This window comes from Chiroxiphia lanceolata, chromosome Z, assembly GCF_009829145.1.
Source record: "Chiroxiphia lanceolata isolate bChiLan1 chromosome Z, bChiLan1.pri, whole genome shotgun sequence".
NCBI classification, from domain to species: Eukaryota; Metazoa; Chordata; class Aves; order Passeriformes; family Pipridae; genus Chiroxiphia; species Chiroxiphia lanceolata.
The window spans coordinates 24,993,715-25,015,879 of NC_045671.1; the positions used below are offsets into that span (position 1 = coordinate 24,993,715).

Genomic DNA, 22,165 nt, shown 5'->3' on the forward strand with positions numbered 1-22,165 from the left:
GACAGAAAGCAAGTGCAGAGAGGAATCAGGGTATGAAACAGCAAATGTTAGCCAGTAAGTAAAATGCACTAACAATCTCCTTGCTGTAACAACTGCCACAGCTGTCAGAGCACCATGAAAACCATTGCAGGTTTTTGATGTTTCCTTCTCCCTGGCGAAGAGTTCTAAATGTGGCGATGGCAAAGCATATCCCCCACGATGGAGCTTGAGGGGCCTGCCTTGTGCATCCCATCACAGTGCACATCACTGCCATTGCAGCAGCTGCCGGGGGACAGGGGGTGTCAGCCACACCCAGTCCTCCATTGTTTTCATGGTCTGTTTTCCTGTTTCTCACAGGCCACACTCAAAAGAACTGGTCATTCCTAGTCTCAAAAGTTTTCCAACAAATTGTATGATTAAATTCCTTAAACACTACTGCCCATTCCTAATCCCTTTTTGCCAATATCCCTTTCAGGAAAAATTGATGAATGCCATGGTGGCTGATTTATATTTCATTCTGAAAACAGGAAAGGATTAAAGTTGGGGATTAAAACACTTACCCTTTACTACATTTTTTTCTGCAGAATATTTTCTTAGTTGCCATAGGCACTGCTCACTGACCCTTAGCCCCTGAATCCACTTCTTTTTGTATTAATGACATCTCTCAAGTGGACTCCATAGAGAACAAATGAAGGAAAATATCCTTATTTTCAACTGCTCTCAAAGCAAGAAAATAGATTTGCTTCTCTTTCAACCCATTCTCTCCCTTTTGCAGTTTAAATAGTGAACTATGAGTTTGAGTAAGAGCAAGGAGAAACTGGAAGACGCAGAAGCAACTGAGTTCATACTGTAGGATATTTGCTCCCTATGAGGCAGATGCTCTCAAACAGAGCAGTTTCTCCAGATTAATACAGTCACATAATAGACAATGTTACTGGTAACTAGCTTAACGCCTGAATAACCTGCCGAAACACCAATGATGTAATGCGCTAACCCTCCTTGGCTCCCTCTTTCCTCATCAATTAAATACTGAATTAGAAAAAAAAAAATTTCTTTCCTGTAAGAAACATAATAAGCATCGTGTCACAAAAAAAGTCTAGTTCAAATACTATGAAAGAAGTAAATGAAAGGAAAAACTGGAAATACATTGTGAAACTACATAAACCAATGATACTAGCTAAAAAAAAAAATCCCCAGACATTGTTTTCTATTCATGTTGTTCACTAAATCTAAAGGCTGGTGTAAAATTTTGTTTTTTCCAAACTCTTTAAACAGATAGCTTCATCAACTGTGTGGTAAAATCAACATGTAGTCACAATAAAAAGTCTCTATTGTAGAACTGTAAAGCAATGTAAACAATGAGCAATCAAGATGTGTGCAGCAAATGTATGTAAGAAGCAAAATCTCTGTATTATTTTGCCGAGGGAATAATATATTTGCTGACATAGTCCACAAAATAGAAAGGCAGACAATCTCTCAAAACTTTATAGAAAATTCCATGGTAACCTGTAATGAAAACACTTGTATGTCTGAGTTCCAGAGAATACTGTTCAACAGGGCAATATCACGTCTTTAAGGACTCATGGTTTTTCCAGTTTCTTGTTTTCACTGTAAGATGGCCAGGTTTATATATCACACCTACAGGCTAGGCAGAGAAGTGATTGGGAGCAGCCCCGAGGAGAAGGAGTTGGTGATGGTTGATGAAAAACTCAGCATGAGTCAGCAATGTGTGCTCACAGCCCAGAAAGCCAGAAATCCTGGGCTGCATCAAAAGGAGTATGGCCTTTTGCTCCTTCAAAAGGAGGGGATTCTCCCTCTCTGCTCTTGTGAGACCCTGCCTGGAGTACTGCATACAGTTCTGGTGCCCCCAACAGTAGAAGGACATGGAACTGTTGGATCAAGTCCAGAGGAGGATCACGAAGTTCACCTCCACTATCAAGACAGGCAGAGACAGTTGCAGCTGTTCACACTGGAAAAGAGAAGGTTGCATGGAAGCCTCATAGCAGCCTTCAGGGAAGCCACAGAGGGACTCTTCATCAGGAACTGTAGTGATAGGACAAGGGGGACTCATTTCAAACTGAAAGAGTATAGGTTTAAATTAGCTGTAAGGAATAAATTCTTTACTGTGAGGGTGGTTGAGACACTAAAACAGATTGCCCAGAGAAGTTGTGGATGCTCCAACCCTGGCAGTGTTCAAGGCCAGGCTGGTAGGGGCTTTGAGGAGCCTAGATGTTCTAGATGTTCTAGATGAGGTCTAGATGTTCTTTAAGGTCTCTTCCAACCCAAAACACTTTGCGATTCCATGATTCCATATAAAGTTGACATAGTTTGACTTGTCCAGCACCCCCCTGGGGCTGGAAATGGTTAATCCCAAGTGAGTTTCTGATGCAGAGCCAAAGCTGCAATACACCTCTGCAAAATTAGCATATTACACAAATCAGAAAAGAAGACTGGATTACGTAGCTGGAAGGAGAGGCAGCCATGCCCTGAAAGGCCACATGTTAGAGAGTGGGGCCGGGGGCCTTTGCCCCCTGGTCCTGGCTGGGGGGCCAGGAGCAGCACAGCAGCTGAGTGGAGCCCCCTCTGAGGCTGGTGATTAAGGGGAACTCTGAAAGAATCGGGGAGACCCCTGCATTACATCTTTTTCCCCCTCGCAGTGAGGGAGGGGGGAAAAGAGCTCAGCAGAGACAGTTTGGGGGTAAGACTGAATTAAATCCCCAGAATTCTTTGACCTCCTTGGGAAGGAGGGGTGGACTTCCAAACTTGAAGGGAGTCCCAAAATGCAGCAGCAGCTAGAGAGAGAGAGACGAGAGCTCGGAGGTGTCCTGCGAGCTGGACCAGGACGGACAGACCGAGGAATGCGGGGGAAGTGCCCCCCCCACTGCCACGTTTACAGTCGAGACAGAGCAGAAGAGATCTGCTAGAACATTTTCGGGGTAAGAACTGAACTGAAAGCCCCTAAAGCATTCTGACCCGGGGAACTTGATCCCCCCAGGGAAAGGGCCTTTCATGGAATGCCTGCACTCTGTGATAAAGCCGTGGTGAGGTGAGTTTGTCCCTGCCCGCAGTCCATGGGTGAGACCATCGGTTGGAACCGAAGGGCAAAGTAGGGGTGAGAGAGAGACCCCTGCATTCTAATGAAGAGAGAGAAATATTTTCCAGCTACGATGAATTGGAACTGCTGCCTTGAAGAGGAGAGAATGTGCTGCACTGAAAGTGAAAAAGACTTCTCCTTCTTTCGTTCTGGACTTCTACTGGGGGGAAAGGAGGGATGATCTATGTAAATACATTGTTTTACCATAGGAGAGATAGTTAGGATTGTTGTATATATATGTATTATAGTATTTATTGTGTTAGTAATCAATTTTGATATAATTCCCCCATACTGATAGTTGTGCATGTCTGAAAACTTCTCTCACTCTGGAGAAACATTATGGGGGGCTTGAAAATTGGGGGCTTTTTGGGAGTCAAACTACGACAACATTATACATAACAGGGCTTTATGGGAGAATAAGTGAACTGTTAGAAAAGAAATATAAAACTACTAGGCTTCAGAAGAAATCAGTTATTGAAATCTGCCTCTAAAGGTGGAGATTTTATATCTCCTTTTTGATAATATAGGGATTGCACAGTGGGAGAAGAGCAATGCCTGTAGGATCTTTATTAGCAAGGTGGCTTCCGTAAAGCCCTCTCAGTTCAGGTGGGCACCCTTGTCAAAGTCAGCACAGGCCACTCTGCAAGGCAATGCCAGGAATGGCTTTGGTCAGATGGTCTATTATCCCATTCTTTTCAACATGCTCCACACCTAGTGTGGACTGCTCTGCTCTACAACTAGCATCTCCTAATCTGAAGTGGGAGTGGATACAGCTGAGGTGTCATACTGCCTGCTTCATTTCAGCAGTACAGTCTATCAGTGTTTTTCTCATTGTAATCAGGAAAACTATTCTGAAAACCTTCTGCCATTGCTAGCTGATTGGTTTTTGAAAGAGCAATAAATGCAATGTGGAAAAATCATGCACAAATACCACTAGGATTAGAGAAATCCTGGTTGCCTTCTGGTCCTTTATTCCCCAACAGCAACACCTGAAAAAACCTCTTTCCAGCCAGATATCACAGGAACAAATATTGGAAGCATTTCTTATATATTGGAATCTGTCTTCATTGGGATAAGGTTATGACAACTCCCCAGAAGTGACTTGTTCAGCCATCATTTTACAATTGACCAATCTCTATCAAAAAGGAAGATTATTAGGCAGAAATAAATCTCTCTTGAAGTCTGTGCACATATCCCTTATCTCCTGAGGTCTCACAATCCCCTTCATTCCTTAGTGATTTGGTAGATGTACCACATAAATTACAATTAAAAAAATCTCCATCAAATCTAGACAACTTTCAGAAACATTCTATGGACTGACTTTTCCGAAGTTACACATCCATGATATTTGCTTTCTGGCAGAGACAGTACAAAGATTTTATCCCAGAAAAATAGACACAATTGCTGTGTTAGAGTAAGACTAAGTACTAACCTAGGAGTATCACTGATGATGTTATGCATCTGCTGAGGCGTTAAGCCATTTGGACAGATGAATCCCTGCATGGTTTCCTAAAGACCCATTTGAATGAGCTAAGATAATGCAGGTTTCCAGGACAGAGAGCTTTCAGATGGAATCGTCAGGTAATCATTCAACATCTCAAAACTTGTCTCAAATCTTGTTGTTCAAATTAGTTATGGATAAGACATATTACACGGTTATTCATAACTAATTTAAACAATAAGATTTCAAGTCACTGGATCTCTCTTACAAAGAAGGCTGAGAGAGCTCAGTCTGTTCAGCCTTGAGAAGAGACAACTGAGAGGGGACATCAACAATGCCTATAAATATCTCAAGAGCGGGTGTCAAGAGGATGTAGTCAGGCTCTTCTTAGTAGTGCCAGGCAATAGGACAAAAGGCAGTGAGCAGAAAGTGGTGCACAGGAAGTTCCACCTGAACGTGAGGAAGAGCTTATTTACTGTGTGTGTGACTGAGCACTACAATAGATTGCCCAGAGAGGTTGTGGAGTCTCCCTCACTCAAAATATTCCAGAACCATCTGGACAGAATCCTGCGCAATGTGGTCTAGGATGACCCTGCTTAAGCAGGGAGGTTGGACCAGATTATCCACTTTGGTCCCTTTCAACCTGACCCATCCTGTGATTCTGTGATATCTAAAAGTGCAGGCTCCAGATTTTGTTGATATATTTTATAATTTCATTTTCACTGACTTCAGTAAAAAGGCTTACAAACTAAAAGAGCTATGGATTCTTATTTTTGCACACAGTATCATCAGTTCACAGATGAAAGACATTTGCTGTTTACTGAAAACAAAGAGTGTAACCAACTGAAAATAAGCTTACTTGTTTAGTCAACTTACAAAAAAATCTTGTAAGTTTGTTGTCCTTTCAAAGTTGAAATGAGGACAAGATTAGGAAGAGAACAGGTTTCAAAAGTAATTGTAGTCCAGGGACATGTTGTACATTAGCATTCTTCTCAGCATCACTTTAAGCTCTCATTTTGGGTACTATCCAGTTTTCTGTCAGTGACTTCCCTGATTAGAAGGAGCTCCATCCATCTTCCTCATGGGAAGATGAAATCCTGCCAGAACCAGCAATTTTTCCTTTTTAAATTAAGAAATAAGCACTGCTTTTTACCCCACTGAAATATTTTAGAAGTACAGACTGAATATTATGATGCATAGAGATTATACCTAAAATGTATATAAAAACATTTTCAGCATCTGTTCCCAGGTATTTGCGTGATATTTGTGTACATGTTTGCCCTCATCTTTATGAAGAATTTTGCAAATTGGACAAAGACGATTAAAGCAGACATGGCTGTCTTTACTCACTCATGGCTCTGTTTTCCTCTTAAGAGTAAAACAAAGTTTATTGTACTATCAACTAAAATGCTTTCATTAAGTATATTTGTGCTGTGATCTTCTTGTTCTACAGAATTTCATGCCAATACCTGGAGAGATGCACAGTTAAATGTATTTAATGTATGGTTGGAGGCTGGGAGTTGGGAGAAGGGAAACAGTGACTGCATTACAGGATTTGCAGAAAAGGCATTTTGCCTTATTTGGTAAGTCATAGATACATATCAACAAATGTTGCTTAAAATAATTCAGAGATGGAAATTTACCTATATTCCATGGCATAATCTGGCTCCATTTTAGAGAGCCAAGGAAAGGGTCAAAGGACAGATCTAAAAAATCTGGGACGAAGACTCAATTAAAACATTAGCACAGCAAGTAGCTGATTCCACTGTTATGAACATACTTCATCCTGCTCTTTAAGACTATGCAACATCAAAGACACATTTGCAGGTACAGTCTTGGAGAGCCAGTAACTTAAGACGCCACAATAATGTCACTTGGTATGTAGGCGGAGGTTAAAAGGAGGATTAAAAGCAGTCAGGCACAATATATTAAAGGAACCCATGACTAATGGGGTGTGACAGCAAAGGGTTTCATTCTTTTCAACAGAATAGATCCCTAGGGCTGGAAGTATTAGTCTACTGTGCCTTTAACACCTTGAAATTTTTATGGTTACTTTTGATGAATTCAGATTTTTGTAAATACCTTTTTGACATTAAACCAATTTTCACATTTAATTAAATCCATACATAACCTTAATTCTGCATTAAGAGGTTTGTTGTTCTTATTTTTTATTATTATTACCACCAGGAAATATTTCAAATACCAAAGCATAATGTTAGTTAGTAATTATAACCTCTCAAAGGTCCAAAACTAGCTAGGTTGTACCTTGTTAACATTATGCAAACTTTATCTGTGCTTTAAGTATCTTGCTTGACAGATGCCACAATTTTTCTTTTCTTTTTGTGGAGGTTTGGCTTATTTCCCCTTTCATATTAGCTCAGGTCATCAATAAGCATAAACAAATCCTTACCAAAGAGGGATGAAAAAATGGGGGATAAGTCTAGAATGTGCCCACAGAGAGTCAAGTGAGAAGTAAAAAGGGTCAAGTTTAAACTGTCTGGCACAAAGAGGGAATGAAAACTGAGCAAAATCAAATAGTGAATGAAATGCAGGAAGGAAAATCTGACACAGGAGTGAAATAGAGCAAAATGAGAGAGGGGATAACACATTATTTTGCCTTCAGTGACAGTAATGATACAGTGGAGTTAAATACCTGAATTCAGGTCCATTATGCCAGTTTTAGTTGAGGCATCACACAAATTTCTCAGAATGAATTGAGCTGATTAGCATTTAATTTACAAGCTTTTAAAAGATGGTGTCTGGGTGGCTGAGTTGCCCTCTGGGACAGGCAGAACAAGGCTTGCAAATCTCCTTTGGCAGACCAGCCTCTGGGCAGCATGCACAGGAACAAGGGAGCCAAAGAACTACTCATTAAGGTGAAAATGAACACTTATTTACTTCATCTCTGATACAGGTGTGGGCATTCATAAAGGAAATTTCTCATGAATACTACAGGTCAGCTCCTCAGAGACTGACATGTTGCTTCAACAAACCATTGAATCAAAACTTACTCTTCCTATTTGCATACTGCAGCTTTAAATACTGCCACTCAGTGCTTCCAGTGCTGCATGAAGCACTTTTCTGGCTACTTACTATGAATGGCTGTCCAATTAATTCTAAAACTTCTAAATTATAACTTGTTCAACACAGTGTTGACATTTCAAAGGTGTATCTATCCCTAAATCAGTTCATGTTCGTTGCCCTTTTATCAGGACCAGGTTCCTTTAAACTAAAAGCTTAGACTTTTATGTTTAATGATCTAAACAATCCAATGAAATAGTGCCAGTGATTAATTGGAGCTACAATGAAAAATGCTCAAAAAAAGAAAATCATTCCCTTAGGTCACAACTTAGCTTTTCAGAGATATACTTAAACATATAAACAGTTCTTGATTCATGGACTTGATATCCACAGGGAACTGATATTGTGAAATGGCTTGGTATTGCAAGTGTCTGGTATATGAAAATAAAATTTAGAGTTTAATCTCACGTACTGCCTCAAAATCCATCCTTCCATCTGAGACTGATCAGTACTTTTTAATACTGTGTATTTACCGAGTGACAGAATTTAAAACCGAAAATTTCTGTTTGCAAAAATTACTTTTATTTGCCTCGTTATGCATGGCTAGTGATTAACCATCATATCAGAAAACATAAAGCATTAGAACAGGCAGACTCATTAAGTCAAAGATGAAATCAGCTATATACTAACTGAATCTACTACTTCCTATTAACATTTTTCCTAATGAACAGTCTGAAATCAGAACAAGTACTTGAAGACGCATTGAAACATCTAATGTTATAACAGTGACTTCTCCACGTAAGCTTTACAGCAGTCAAGACAGTAGGAAATTTACCTTTTTCCTGACTTGTTGATCTTTAGAAGAATGGGCTTTCACATGCTTTCTCAGGGAACTTGGATCTGTGTATCGCTTAGTACATCCTGGAATCTGACACGCATAAGGTTTCTAAGTCAAAAAGAAAAAGGACAAAGCCACTGTTAAATCGCAGATTATTTTAACACAAGAGAATCCCTTTTGAGCCTTGGGATGCTGCAAACTGCATTACTACAGAACACAAACGTACATTATTACAAGCAGAATGCTTAGTAATTTGTTAGAAAGGAAAAGCATGAAATTAAGGCTTTTAAGGCAGACAAACCAAAGGAAAGCTTTCATTATGGCACCTTTCACTGTTACCTTTTTTTTTTTTGTAATCAGTACAATGAATATTGCTAGATATACTCACAATTCTTCCACCCTCAGAGCAATCTTTGACTTAATCAGAGATTACAGTCTTTAGTGAACCAGGAAAAGAAACTGAAGTAAATGCCCAGAAAGACTTTTTAGGATTACAGAAGGATCTGCTTCAGAAAAAGAGAACAAGAAAAAGTGTTAGTTTGCTATATTAGAAAGAAAGCAAGCAAAAACCAAACCAAACACTGAATACCGTAGTTTCAAAAGTATTAAATACACAAAAATACACATTCTAATGGGAAGTACAAGACCAACTCCTTCAGCTCACATTTTCTAATATGTCACCTTAGAAAATCAGGTCCAACTGTTTCCTGAAATTAGCTATTTTGCAATTTAGTAATTTATGTTTCACAAAGCATTTCCAAAAACACTTTGTACAAATTATTAACTTGCCAGCCATAGTATTGACTATTCAAAATGGATAATTTATTTTTTAACAGGCATTTAAGGGCATTCAAATGGCATTGTTGTAATTTTATTTCTGGACTCCTGCCCCCTGGGAAAAGGCTTGTCTCTGACAAAACATGATCTTTTGTTATGAAAAAAAAGTTTTTAAACAAATCTCAGCTGTGACTCAAATTTACAAGCAACAATTTGTTGGCATAAAAATTTTTAGATTTGCAAAATTACTTTTCCTCTCTTGACTTTCTGGTACATGCACCAGCCTTAGCTTTTTGTCAAAGAGCAGTTATTATTGCAGATTGTTTCAATTTCCCTAAAGATCAGCTAAGTGGGAGAAAGTTACTGCCTCTACCTGCAGCAAAGACTACAGACCTGTAGCCTTTTTATCAACTAGCTTGACCCATCTTCTTCCACACTTACATTATTGGATCACTTCTGAAACAGCTTCAACAGCCTCATTAGACACTCCACCCTCCTGTCTCTAAGGTTATGGGCTACCTGCTCTCACCAAGCTCTAGGAAAGGACCACATGGTCTAATGTACAGGGGACTGCAAGGGAAATGCTGTATCCTTACAGTCTCCAAGTGTGTCCTTTGGTGCTTGGCGCGGTCACTGGAGTTGCTGAACGCTTTCTGGCAGCCAGGGTGCTGGCAAAGGTACGGCTTTTCACCTGTATGGCTCCTTAAGTGAATCTTGAGATTTTCTAGTCTGGAAAAGGCTTTCTTGCAACCCTTAAACTAGAAAAGAGAAAGAAATTATTTCAACGGAAGGCACACACAGCAAATACCAAACAGGAGCGTGAAAGGACGTGCAGAGACCTCCAGCCTGCTACAGCTGGGTACCTCTCCAGAGCTGAGGAAAGCCTGGCTTCTCAGAGTGGCTGTTGTTGCAGTGTTCAAACCACTTAGATTGTAAGAATGTATGTATCCTCCCTGCACATGGCTGAATTAGGGAAGCACGTCCTACATTTTACAGATGGGACATTGAGACCCAAAGAGACCAGTCAGCTGAGAGCACAGCTCCTATCTGGGAAACACAGAGCCAGCTGATTCTCCTTCTCATAGCTCACAGAAAGCAAAGGAGCCATCATGAAGTTCCCAAGTCCTCTACTAACTACTCTTATCTTAGCTCTGGGCTTCTTTAGATACTAGCAACTAAGCCAAAAGAGGCATCTCTCAGTACCAACCCCACCTTTGCAACAGGAAAGACACACTACACACAGATTTCACAGATTATTCTGAGTTGGAAGGGCACAACACAGATTATCAAGTCCAACTCTTAAGTGAATGGTCCATACGGGGAGGAAACCCACAACCCTGGTGTTATTAGCACCATACTCCGACCACCTGAGCTAATCTCAGGGTCAGATGCAGAAAAATGTCAGTCTGCTCTGCCTTGCTAATGATGATGTAAAAAGTAAAATGATTTCTGAAATATGTCTTTACCTTTCTGCCATGAGTAAATGTATGAGGTACCAAAAATAATGTAAGCCCATCAAAATAGGATGTAAACCTTATGGGTAACCAATAACCACGTGGCACAGTACTTCTATACCTAATCAAGTACTGCATCTGTGGAGAAATCTAAGTTTATATGAACAGAAAACCAGTTCTTCATCTATCATGTTCCCATAGTATATTTTATCCTAAGGGAAACTAAAAAACATCGTTCTATTTAACACCAGCATTTTTATATACACTTGATTTCAATTATATTTAAATATTTATGAATATCAGAGGTATAGGCTTCCTAAAATTCTATCAGTCAGGATCAGTTAATCTTACTAGTTTCAGCTGCTGCATATTCTGCTGTGAAACACCTAAAGTATCTGCTGCATGATATGCTAGATTGAGGTTCTTGTATGCTTGCAAAAACAATAATGCAGTACAGAGATGTCAAAATTTCTAAAGCTAAGAAATTGTCGATTTCCATCATTTCACTACACATTAACTTCATTCACTGAAAAGAAACAGACTGTTCTGATGTCAGAATAACACAAATAAATTTATATTATAAATTTATAATATATTATTAAGTGTGTAAGTTTACAAAAGCAGAGGTAGGAAAACACTGACATAATTCTGATAATTTCTTACAAGTCTGTAACATACTTTAAAAAAGGGAAAAAAGGATATAAAGTTTTTATCCTTTAATTTTAAGCACATCTGTATTTTGATCAATGCAAGACAGAGTTACAAGTTTAAAGAATAAAGTATAAATCACATTACCTATAAAATAGCAATATTAAAATTGAGCTTAAGTAATTAAAGCTTGAGAAATAGGATCAACCACCCCTGCTCTACCATAATTGCAAATTATCTTTCCCACACATCCATTTCAGAAAATGCATCAACCTATGAAGCTTTTTATTTATATTCCATCCCTATATCCAAAGCAAACCTACCATGCTTTTCAGGTTATCCAATTTTGATCACTGAACATTAATTTATGCTTGTACAAACAGTGTTGCCCCTATGTTTATGAAGCTTTAGGATGCATACATAAAATTGTTGCAAGTGTAAAAATATTTTTAATTTTAGTGATATATTATTAGAAAATGTTCCAGGATAAATAAAATAAAAAAGACAGATATTGCTTAAAATTGCCTGGACAAAAATACCACATTTTTCTAGGAAAAAGTAAAGAGTTGATGGAGAAAGCATAAAAGCATGAGAGCTAAAAACTGATATAACAAATGAATCATAAGATCATGGAATCATAGAATGGCTTGGGTCAGAAGGGACCTTAAATACAATCTATTTTCAACTCCCCTGCCATGGGCAGGGATACCTTCTACTAGTCTAGGTTGCTCAGAGCTCCATCCAGCATCTCCTTGAACGCTTCCAGACACAGTTGTGGGGAAGCCACAACTCCTCTGGGCAACCTGCTCCAATGCCTCACTACTCTCAAAATAAAGAATTTCTTCCTAATTTCTAATCTAAATGTACTCTTTCAGTTTTAAACCTTCAAAAAGCAAAATAATTCAAGACCACTTATGTTAAAATTAGAAAGAAACCTACTGATTAGCCTATCTTATGGAGACAAGTTATTATTTTGTAATAACTTCATAAAAGAACAACCTTCCATTCTAATGACTGTAACTATGCTGTATATAAGTATGAGATAAATTGTAGGATCTCAAGCAACCATGAATTTCAATTTCAGACCAATGAAAATGATTTGTTTATTTCACAGCTTATTAAACTCCGAATCTTCAAGTACACAAACAAACTTAAACAGGTGTAAATGATTGTTTATGCGATGGTAAAATTAGTATTGATTTTTAAACGTTTAACTAAGCAGAACTGGGGAATGTAACAAGTTTAAGAATTGTTATTTCTAAACACTCCTCCATTGCTGAGCATAACCTGGAAGGAGAAAAGATACTCTGAAGTTCTCTCTTCTCTCCACAGCCCTTAACTAATGTGTAGCATATTTACAAGGCTATATATAGTTGTGTACTGTTGAAAAGGTCATTGTAGCTAAACACAGACTCTGCAAGCCTGTATTATTAGAAAGACCATCTTTACTCAACAGTTAACAAATGTTTACTCTATAAACTAAATTTCTTGAGGCCTTGGGAATCTCCAATGCTTAAGATAAAAGGAATGAAAAGATACTCTTTTATATATACATTCTATCCCAATAAACAGATTTCAATGAAAGTATTCCAGACAAGACACAACTACTTAAGGGGGAAAAAGGTCAGGGAGCTGGTAGTTGTATTTTGAAATGAAATTCATCACAGTTTTCTAAGTTATTAACTGCTGTTGAAGAGGAGGATATAACACCTTTATTACAGCTAGTCACTTAAGTATATGGCATACATCTAGCATTCTGTATCTGTTTAACACTCCTAAATATATCCCAGATTAGAACAGATTTTTTGCAAGTATTATGTGTAATGTTTTCCTAAACTGAAATACAGAAATCAAGTCACTGAGCTATTACTTTTACTGCTGCATGCAAATTGAAACCATTAAGTAGCTCATATAGAAAATTTCCTTGACTTGTTGAGGAAGAAGAGAACCGCCCACCAAGCACACCTTGCACTGCCATCCTGTCACGCAAGAAAAACAGCCTTTCGTCTCGCATGCAGCAAGCTCCAACAGAAACTCCGTGACATCCAGAACAACTGGTGGATCGGTCTAGCTGAAAAAACTCAATTATGCGCAGATACAGGTGATCACAAAGGATTCTATGAGGCCCTGAAAACAGCATACGGGCCTACATACCAGGTACAAAGCCCTCTACTCAGCACTGATAGTCAAATGCTTCTGACAGAGAAAACCTCCATTTTGAATCGATGGTCTGAACACTTTCAGACTCTTTTCAGTACCAACCGTGTAGTCCAAGATTCAGCAATTCAGTTCATCACACAACAACCAGTAAAGTATGAATTGGATACTGCCCCCACTTTAGGAGAAACCCTCAAGGCCATACAGCAGGTGAAAATCGGCAAGGCAGCTGGGGTTGATGGAATTCCACCTGAAGTCTGGAAACATGGGGGCCTCACACTCCATACCAAATTTCACGACTTTGTGGTGCGCTGTTGGGAGCTCGGTGAACTACCATCAGACCTTTGTGATGCAGTCATCATCACTTTGTATAAGAAGAAAGGTATTAAATCAGATTGCTCAAACTATCGTGGTATTACTCTGCTCTCCATTGTTGGCAAAATCGTGGCAAGAATACTCTTGAACAGACTAATACCCACTATAGCAGAAGGAATTCTACCTGAAAGTCAGTGTAGTTTCAGAGCCAACAGGAATACTACAGACATGGTATTTGTCCTCAGACAACTGCAAGAGAAGTGTAGGGAACAGAACAAAGGTCTTTATGTAACCTTTGTCGACCTCACCAAGGCTTTTGATACTGTGAGCAGAAAAGGTCTGTGGCAGATTTTGGAACGTTTAGGTTGTCCCCCCAAGTTCCTTAAAATGATCATCTCCCTCCATGAGGATCAGCACGGCCAAGTCAGATATGGCAACACACTTTCTGAGCCCTTTTTAATTAAGAATGGTGTGAAACAAGGCTGCGTTCTCGCTCCAACCCTATTCACCGTCTTCTTTAGCATGATGCTCCAAAGGGCCACAGCAGACCTCGAGGAACAGGACGGTACCTACATTCGATACCGTACTGATGGAAGTCTATTCAATCTAAGGCGACTGAAGGCCCACACCAAGACCTTAAACCATCTTGTCCGGGAGCTGCTTTATGCTGATGACGCTGCCCTTGTTGCCCACACAGAAGCAGCTCTGCAGCGTTAAACATCCTGCTTTGCAGATGCTGCTGAGCTCTTTGGGCTGGAAGTCAGCTTAAAGAAGACAGAGGTCCTCCATCAACCCGCACCTCAGGAAGTCTTCCATCATCCCCACATCACCATTGGCCAATCAGAGCTCAAATCAGTCCAACAGTTTAATTACCTTGGTAGCCTCATCTCCTCAGATGGTAAGATCGACGGAGAGATAGACAACAGGTTAGCTAAGGTATATAGTGCTTTTGAAAAACTCCACAAAAGAGTATGGCATAATAAACACTTGAAGAAAAGCACCAAGATCGGTGTTTACAAAGCCATAGTGTTGTCTACTCTCTTATATGGTTCCGAATCATGGGTCATCTACCGCCACCACCTGCGTCTCCTAGAACAGTTCCATCAACGCTGTCTCCGTACAATCCTAAACATCCGCTGGTCAGATTATGTGACCAATACATCTGTTCTTGAGCAAGCAGCTGTCACAAGTATTGAGGCCATGTTACTGAGAACGCAGCTGCGCTGGGCAGGGTACGTCTCAAGGATGAAGGACCACCGCCTCCCTAAGATCTTGCTCTATGGTGAACTTGCCACTGGCTGCCGCATGAGAGGAGCCCCGAAGAAAAGATACAAGGACTCCCTGAAACAACATCTCAGCCTTGGCCATATTGATCAACATAACTGGTCTACTCTGGCCTCCAATCGGGAGGCCCGGAGACACGCCATCTATAACGCAGCTGTCTCCTTTGAGAACACACGCAGGATCACTCTCGAGGAAAAAAGGCAACGCAGAAAGAACCGTGTCTTGCAGATTACGCCATCTAAGGAGTCTTTCTGCTGCGCCTTTTGCAATCGGATATGTCTGTCACGTATTGGCCTCATTAGCCACCAGCGTGCCTGTAGCAAATGTGGATAGTGCCTTCCCAAATCTTCATTCGCGAAGCCTAGCCATGAAAATAGAAAATTTCCTCTCTGTACTTCCTAAACTCAGGATCTCTTTTTATAAGGATAATTGTCAAAAGCAAGAAATAATATATTTACAGTGATAGGTAAAGCATGTCAACAGAAAGCAAAAGCATTGCTATGACTTTAAAACACTAATTTTCTCATGAATGTACTGTTCATCTTTGTATACACAGAGATGGTGTTCATCATACCATGCAATCCATCCTGTAAAATGACAATTACATAGGTTTATAGAAATTAACCTGTGCAATATGCAAAGTCCTGCTGGATGCACCATGCACTTCTGAGCCCTGCCTGGAATTAGACAGCAACCTTCTCTATGAAATACATTTAGATCCTTACACTGCACGAACAGCTTGGTAATACCTGTGTGAATACTTTAATATTAGTAGCAGATATTCAGTGGCCAAGTGATTAAGAAATTAGCTAGTTTTCACTGTAAAAGGTTGATCACCAGTGTAATAAGGACTGAAGACCTTGTTCTGGGAAACAACATCTGTCCGAGCTCTTATCCATTCACTGAAAAGTATCTAGTCTTGATTCTAAAAGTCAGGCAGCTTAGCTTGTTCTTAATCTAACTATAGCTTAATAGTATATGATATTAAAAATCTTCACATATTCCTACCTACATTTGTTTTGCTTCAGCACCCAAAGAGTGTATTTTCTTTTGTCAGTTTTCTGGTATATTAATGTGATAAGTAATCTAAAGGTAACTTCTGATTCTAGGTACTTGCTGTTATCAAGTCATTTAACTTTCTCCCAAATAATTTATACATACCAAAATTGTTTGCTTTCTCACTATAAACAGTGCCTTCTCAGACCTACTTCGAAATTGGTTTCAAAACCAAAAGAAATAGAATTAGATACTCTTAGAAATATTAACAACTGAGCACTATTTGGTTTTATCTTAATGTTTAATCCAATATACAACATAATGTTACTATCCTCAAGTTTAGGCTTTTAATATCTTTTTTTATCTGAATCAGTTATACACAGTGATCCTCAAATATTTTAAAGAATCACTGCATGTGGGAAAGGATCATAGTTTATTTTTTTAAGTGTGAATGATAAGCATTTCTCTACTCCATTCTCATGTGTGGGGAAATATTTATGGGATATTATAATAAATACATTTCATTACGTGTTCCTCACCTGGTCTCTCTCTCGACTTACTGGGAGAGGGGTGTGTTTTTCCTTTTTGAATTTGACTTTGCTAAACATTAGCCTGCCTATAACTGTTAAATTGCATCAGCTGGCCTTCTCTATAACAAGAGCTAGCAAGTTACCATAAAAAATCTCAATAACAAACCTATATACAGTGACAAAACAATGTCAGTGACAAAATACATTTTGGCTCTTTAATACAACTGAATACATGCCTCAGGCAAGAAGTAGAAGAGAATGAGAGGCCCTTCAAAGGCTGTGAATAGGGAAACGAATGCATGAGCTAAATCCCAATGATCTCATGAAGTCAGCTGTGACATATGCTTGATTGAAAGGTGAAGAACTCTCCAAATCTCTCCCAATCTGGCCTGAGGAAATCATCCTAACACTCTGTACACATAGAAAACATACTAACCACGTGCTTCAAATACGTTCCCGTACAGCTGCAAAATACCAGTTTGTTTGGCTTAGTAACCTGTTCAGCCATGGTGAACAAATTTATGACGCAAAAAGAGAAGAAAAAGGTGCAGTAGAAACTGAGATACATTTTAAAAGGGAGAAATTCCTCATTGATTTTAAAAGGTCAACAAGATAAGAAAATTCACCCTAGCAAAAATGCTTTCCATGAAAAATTATCAAAATAATCAACATCTCTATCTCCCATGCCTCTACTTCATTAAGTACAATGAATGCCACTGCCGGTCCAAGGACACATGGCACCATAACAGTGTGGGACTAGGGGCTTTCCACATTACATCCACACAGGTAGGAAACCTAGTAGTTTCACAGATATATAGTTCAAATCAGACCTGGCTTTGCCATCTAACCCATGGCCAACCCGCACTAATCTATGACTGGTTGCACATGACCACATAGATGCATACTCTAAAAACTCCTCACACAACATACTTTGGTCCCCTTCTGACTAATTCTGCACATACCTGGGATACAAAACACCTGATCAATATTTCAGTAGTAGTCTTCTCAGTGTTAGGCATTCAGGTAACATGAATCAAACTCTCTTTTTCACTAATTCCAGGATCCTGTAAGTCTTGTTTAAGTCATAGCATTTTACAGAGGGTTTTCATTACAGTTGCTAATATTAAATTCCCATTCAGACCCACATTTTTCCAGGCAGAATTTTTTCTATTGCAACTATACGCTATATGTTTTCATTCCTGCTTGCATTGCTTCACATTTGGTTGACTTACAGTCCACCTTTTTATAATGCGATAATCCAGCAAAGTCAAACAGATTGCCTGTATCAGTGGGATATTCTCAGTATTTGTAGCCCTATTAGTCCCCGTTAAATGTACAAAGTTAACCTACTTAGGACCACTATTTTGAGAAAAAGTGAAGCAGTCCTGAGCCTTAAAATAATAGAACTATGGAATTGTTTAGGTTGGAAAAGATCCTTCAGATCAAGTCCAATCGTTAATGCAGCAATGCCAAGTCCACCATTAAACCAAGTCACCAAGTGCCACATTTTCCAGGTCCAAGGATGGTGACTTTGACACTTCCCTGAGCAGCCTGTTCCAAGCTTGGCTGTGAAGAAATTTTTCCTAATATCCAATCTAATCTTTTCCTGGTACAACTTGAAGCTGTTTTCTTTTGTCCTATCACTTTTTACTTGGAAGAAGTGATGGACCCTTACCCCAGATAGTGTCTGGACATTGACCCGACCCCACTTATAACAGCAAATTACTGTCTGAGATTGGCTTGACAAGCTGCTTGACTTGCTTACTTTCGTAATATTCATAAACTGACCATAAGCAGGGCAAATAAAAGCTTTAAATCCTAGAATTTAAAGGAAGTTATCTCAATAAAAATATCAGCCATTTCTAGATTTTAGGGAATGCTGTCATACATGAATGCATATATGCAAATGGGAGGAATGGTATCCTTAAAAATGAATAGGGAAAAATAAATCTGGGGTAACATATGCATAAAGCCCCAAACAAATCTTTGAATTGTTCAGTAGTCATGTAGCATTTTCTAAGATTTATTAGCAGATCAAGGGCAAATTAATTATTTAACAATGTTTTATGTCTATCTGTCAGTAAATTTTGAATGCTTTGACATGCTGACTAGGTATGTTCTCCTGTGTCAGCACCAAGGCAGGTGGTATGACAAGGACAAAGTGTCTTTCCCCAGCTTTGTATTTAACACACTAACAGATATAAAAGCTGTTCCTGATATGGCTTTCAAACAAGAGCAATGCATTTCAAGCATTAATTAATAGGTTTTAAAGTATTTTCCTTTCTCAACAGTATTACAAAGGTGCTGCTCTGCAAGAGATATAAGGGCTTTCAAAAAATTGAGAGTAAGACCTCATATGAAAATCTTTCGAATAGATTTTTATTCCCTCAGGTTTTCCTGTCTGGCAATCTTGTGAATGACACATAATTAGTGTCAGACATCATTCAAACTGCTGACATCAGGTGCTCCCCAACAAGGAGGCTGCATGCCACAGCTGAGACTTAAAAGCCCAGGTTCATTTATGGTAAAGTAAGTGCTGTGTTTTTAACCCTTTAAGTGTTTAAATGGGAGAAAATGTAGCATTCAGAGCAGCACCTTATAGCATTGATCTGAACAGAACACATTTTCTAATGTGGTGGCTGAATGCTTTAGTGAATGCACTGAGCTTACATAAGGCTACATATTTTCCTCAAAACTATGCAAAGGCTGACATTTATTTTTGCTTTTATAGTCAATCTTATGAAATGATACAAAGTCTTGGAATTCGTTGTTCTAGTAAACAATGACATGCTATGTTTATAGCTATGTTTATATGTGTTGCACAGATTACAGTAGATGCCTGTTTGTCCAGTCTTTCAACGACAATTTGGTCCAGAGCTTGCTGAAGTCAATAAGTAATTAGTCAGGTTGTTTTTCCTCTTAAAAAAGAAGGCTCCCTCCACTGCAATATCCTCACTTCATGTTTTTCTGGTAGATACCTTACAATTTTATGATCCAGCAAGCATAAGTACAAATGCAAACAAAAGATAATCACAGACCATGACAAAATCTAAAGGAGATTGTTATTTATCTTCTTTGTACTCCCTATTTTAAAAGGCTTATTATACTCAATAGATGTAAAAGAAAGTTCATATTATTAGTCAGATTAAGACTTATGGGACTAGTCAGTGTTGACAGCTGTAAGGCTCATATTTTAAGAGCCTTTGACTAAGCAGCACATAATGCTTTTTTGTATGTGTCTGTAGGGATAGAACAAGATTAATAAACTATACCCTAGTCTGACTTCAGTTTTCCAATACATCCATTTCTTTGGGTATTTTTTTAAGTAAGGAGAGCTACATGCTGCTACTATAATTCTAAAGGCAATGAAATAAATGGAAAAAGAAGGTATATTAACACAGAGCAAAGACCTACACATTGGTTCATATGGGAAACTGAATCAGGCTACTTTTTCACACAGATGCACATGAGAGCCTAGGTTTTTGCATTCTCTATGAACAAAATCTCACTTTACTGGTCACACTGTACACAGTTGGCTGAGTAATTATGTATGCAGACAGATTACTTGAGTGTATAAATAAAATTCAATTTTAATCTCCTTTCCAAGAGGATCCAAATTCACAGAGAACATTCTGGTGTCAGTTTTGATAGGACAGTGGATTAAGGATGCCACCAAATTGCAGTAAAAGTAGAAGAGGAAAGTGGATAAGCAACTTTCTCCACCCATAACACTCTTCTGTTTTGAGAACTCTTTTTACAGACAGCTCTTTTATTTCTGTGTTTTTGATAAATGTAGCTTGCTTTTTTCTCCTTTTCATCTAAGATCCCCAGAGATCTTCATACTTCTCACATTCTAGAGATCTGCAGCACACAGTAACGTCTTATTTTCTAAGTAACATCATGCCTAAGGACACAAATACCTCACTTGAAATTAAGCACAGTGCATTGAACGTTATTTATCCCCTGAAATAATGGTGTCAAGAGATTCATTCACCATGGAAATGTCTCTTGTTTTTGTCAGTCCTAGTAAGCATGGCCATTTCAGTCTCAGAAGCTATTTCTGTTGCTGTAGAGAAGGTAAATATTATGACAAGTCCTTTCAAAAGGAACTATTACTGAAAACATCAGCTGCTAGTGATTCAAAAAGCATATGGTACAGAAACCATTAGAGAAAAAATTAACATTTTGGGAATTCTTTCATTGCTTCCTTTTGGAAGACTGTGATGCTGTTTTGTTTTTTTTTTTTTTTCCCTGGTTTTACTCCTTTCTTTCTCTTCCTCTTTGGCTTTTCTAAAAGGTTGTCTTTGACCCTCTTGTAACTGAGGTCATTATCTGCATTCATTCAGCTTTCTCTATTAAAAGTTGTTCACTGTTAAAGCAGATACTGTTGCTGTTAAGCCCCAGAGAAGTCATACAGATTTTAATACTTCTTCCTTCTTGTAGATGTGCAAGAATGAAACAACCTTTTGTCAAGCAAAGAACCAGTTATTTCCTTGCAGATATTTTAAAAAATATATGCAGGAACACTATCTTCCCCTCCAATACAAATTCAAACGTGCATTTCTGTATTGCAGTTCTCTACAGGATTTCATGCCAGAGGTACATGATAAATTGAGACCATAGGCTTTCAAAGTAGTGTAGTGTAAATCACATTAGCACTGGGAAGATTCTGTTGTTTTAGGGTATTTTGCTCTTTGTACATTTCACAGAGGACTAAAATTTGATTCTGTCCTGTCCTGTCCTATCTTATCCTATCTATAAACATGCACGCTGGGACTGAAAAATACAAACAAACTTCCATTATGTTCTACATTAGTATTTTTTTCTTACAGTTATTTGAAAATATTAACACTTGATTGCCATTTTTCACAGATATAAGGATGCTACAGCCAGGAAAGCACTAAGATGATCCTCTAGAGTATTAGTAAACTCTCACTTAATGGTATATCGCTCAGAGCTCATACTGTAAAACTTCTAGCAGAGTGTTTTAGAGACCTGGATATGAGGGGTTTTTTACCTTCAGCAAATGTACACAAGGCCAGCTGCTATCTGGCATAGGCTCTCTGGGTAAACTCCATTTATTGTTTACACAGTAAAAACTCACTTTTCTTACAGTTTGGTGGGTTTGGTTTTTTTTTTAATTAAAAAAGCCATACAGATCACTGTCAAGAGCAAAATGGGCAGTGAGAGATGCATTTGATAGTTCCTGAGTGCAGCATTTGCCTAGAGAAAACATGCCAGGATACAGCACAAATGCTAACTTTGTGTCCAAAGAAACTATGTACTTAAGTTATTCTGGGAAAAAAAGTTTGAAAGGCTCCAATTTTAACAAACTGACGCTGCAGTTACTTAAAGGGCCTGGTTAAAGAGGTTTTAATAAATCAAAAGCATAAGGTATAATTTAATGGATTGCATATGTAGAGCCTGTTCATCTTAAAGTGCCTGAGGACACTTTAAGAACAATGCATATAGCAAGAGGCATCATTAGGAGAAAGAAATATGCTTGACCAAACCTTGACTGGAATTTAGAAATTTGAGTTTCACTTCAAAAATGCACCAAATAATATACTAAAAAGGCAAATATCTCAATTTTAATACAATATTTACATACCTGTTGCACTATTTTTTCTG

The 22,165-nt window shown here is 38.6% G+C and overlaps 1 protein-coding gene across 11 annotated transcripts in view; it reads right to left on the reverse strand.

Moving 5' to 3' along the window:
• The window catches only part of GLIS3 (GLIS family zinc finger 3), a 193,709-nt gene that overhangs the window by 66,057 nt on the left and 105,487 nt on the right, over positions 1-22,165 (reverse strand). For all 11 annotated transcript variants that reach the window (XM_032675671.1, XM_032675676.1, XM_032675673.1 and 8 more), the window contains 2 exons: positions 9,747-9,908; positions 8,371-8,481 (listed from right to left, as the gene is read on the reverse strand). In XM_032675671.1, the coding sequence (XP_032531562.1) occupies positions 8,371-8,481; positions 9,747-9,908 (273 nt within the window). The remainder of the gene's footprint in view (positions 1-8,370; positions 8,482-9,746; positions 9,909-22,165) is intronic.